This window comes from Oratosquilla oratoria, chromosome 31, assembly GCF_046742065.1.
Source record: "Oratosquilla oratoria isolate Oo_2021 chromosome 31, ASM4674206v1, whole genome shotgun sequence".
Lineage (NCBI taxonomy): Eukaryota > Metazoa > Arthropoda > Malacostraca > Stomatopoda > Squillidae > Oratosquilla > Oratosquilla oratoria.
The window spans coordinates 774,409-776,908 of NC_134807.1; the positions used below are offsets into that span (position 1 = coordinate 774,409).

The 2,500-nt window shown below is 32.9% G+C and overlaps 1 protein-coding gene across 1 annotated transcript in view; it reads left to right on the forward strand.

Moving 5' to 3' along the window:
* LOC143041690 (uncharacterized) overlaps positions 1–2,085 on the forward strand; it is a 9,367-nt gene extending 7,282 nt beyond the window's left edge. The window contains exon 3 of the mRNA XM_076213696.1: positions 1,706–2,085. Coding sequence (XP_076069811.1) covers positions 1,706–1,776 — 71 coding nt within the window. The 3' untranslated portion in view covers positions 1,777–2,085. The remainder of the gene's footprint in view (positions 1–1,705) is intronic.
* Positions 2,086–2,500: the final 415 nt, after the last annotated feature.

A 2,500-nucleotide genomic window follows, 5' to 3' on the forward strand; every position in this document is an offset into this window, starting at 1 on the left:
GGATGGAAGATGTTTCGAAATGTCCCAGAAATAGAAGCGAAAGCAAACGGACCAACGTGAATGTCTGAATCTGATCTTGAACTTGGACTTAACTGCTCATACACGACAGTTTTATGCGTCTGCATGTGAAGGTCGGCGCCTTCTACAATCCTATAACCATGAATTCGCTTTTCTGCAAGAAAATTGTCCTCAATTCATATCTCAGCTTCTTGGCGTTATTTTTCCTAGTCCTAACTATCATTATTCTCTTTTATGAATATTTTTTCATTATTATGATATCAGGACGTTATAATTATGAGGATTTTTTTGATCATGAAATGAACAATCAACGGTTTGCGGATATACAGTCGACATGACGTCACTTATTATTGGCTCCCTGATGTCTAGACTGTATTGCCAAGAGATATTCGCCCCAATCGTGATGAACATTGTTCAGCCTCTCTTAGTGGACGACAAATGTACAGAAATTAAAAGAGAGAGAAAGAACGACACACACACACACACACACACACACACACACACACACACACACACACACACACACACACACACACACACACACACACACACACACACACACACACACACACACACACACACACACACACACACACACACACACACACACACACACACACACACACACACACACACACACACACACACACACACACACACACACACACACACACACACACACACACACACACACACACACACACACACACATTCATTTTTGATGAAGTTAAATGTTTTGTAACTTCAAAAATGGAGGAGTGTCCCTGACTACGATATTAGATAAAGATTTCAGGAAGATTTTATACATTAGACCTCTCCATTATAGTTCAATGGGGAAAAGTCACAGCCGATTTAGTACCTAGGAATTCAACTCCTTTTTATCTGAATAAAATCTTATGATAACACCGGAAATACTATGAAGTTTATCTTTTTTTCGCATCTTCTTTCAAAAGAAAGGTTTATTGAGAAGATTATTTGTGGATCTGGAAGACTTTTATTTCTTTATCTTTTATTATTATTATTATTATTAATAACTTTTACATCATACGATTTCAAACAGCTGAGGCGAGGACAATTGGTCTTACAGGAAGAAGCAAATATTCTGTGGTGCTATGAACACTTATCTATTTATCAAATCATTTATCTATTAATTCATTCACTCATTCATTCATTCATTCATTCATTCATTCATTCATTCATTCATTTACTCATTAATTTACTTATTTATATATCTATTTATTTGTCAACTTATTGATATATTGATTGATTCATTCATTCATTGATTTTTCTTTTCATTAATTGCTTATTTATTTATATATTTATTTATTTATGAACCTAAACATTTACTTATTCATTAAAATTATTTGATTTATTATTTAACTAATCTATTTATTCATATACCTAAGTATATACTTATTCATTAAAATTAATTGATTTATTATTTAACTAATCTATTCATTTATATACCTAAGTATTTACTTATTCATTAAAATGAATTGATTTATTATTTAACTAATCTATTTATTTATATACCTAAGTATTTACTTATTCATTAAAATTAATTGATTTATTATTTAACTAATCTATTTATTTATATACCTAAGTATTTACTTATTCATTAAAATTAATTGATTTATTATTTAACTAATCTATTTATTTATTTACTTATTTATTTCTATTCCTACAGGGCTTGGATTGGGTCTTCTGTCGCTCCTGCTTGAGATCAGTGTCGGCAAATTTGGAAGCAACAAAGAGTAGTGGACAAACTGACCTCAAGGTGGCATTTTGTCTGTCTTGGGATCATCTTTTCTGGACGTCAATGATAATAACCTACTTGTACCATTTGTACTTGAGTTTTCAATTGTTATCTCAAAATCATTTCTAGACAGTTGTTGTGCTTTGTAGATCTGACTGATATTAGATTTTTGTTTCTATAGACTGAGTAGTTTTTGGACAAAAGCCGTACATACACGGAGATCTGAGCCCTTCAATCAAATAATTTTGTGTTGAAGAAAGCCAGAACAAAATGTGAAAGTTCTTATTGGTTTGAGTTTAAATATTCTCATAATCAAATAAACTAGCAGCCATTCCCGTTGTTTATTGTATCAATCTATCTAATAACTTTAACAAGAGGTATAAAAAAAGAAAACGAAAAGAAAAATGAAAACAGATAATAATATTGAGACCTTGAAATGGACTTAGTAAATGCAAATCTACAGAGATCAATTGAAACAGTTTCGTCATACGAGGCGTCCAGAAACAGAGGGGCATCCCAGCCACTTTTACTGATTTCAAGTTAAGCAGGGATATGCATGCGAGTATACAGGAGGCTTACGTCTTCCACGATCCCTGCTTAACTCGAAACCATTTAAAGTGGCGACGATGCCCCTTTGTTTCTGGACGCCTCATATGATGAGAATGGAGGAGGGAAGGATCTCGGAAAGGACATATTATTAGACACCTGACGGAGGAGGATCAAATA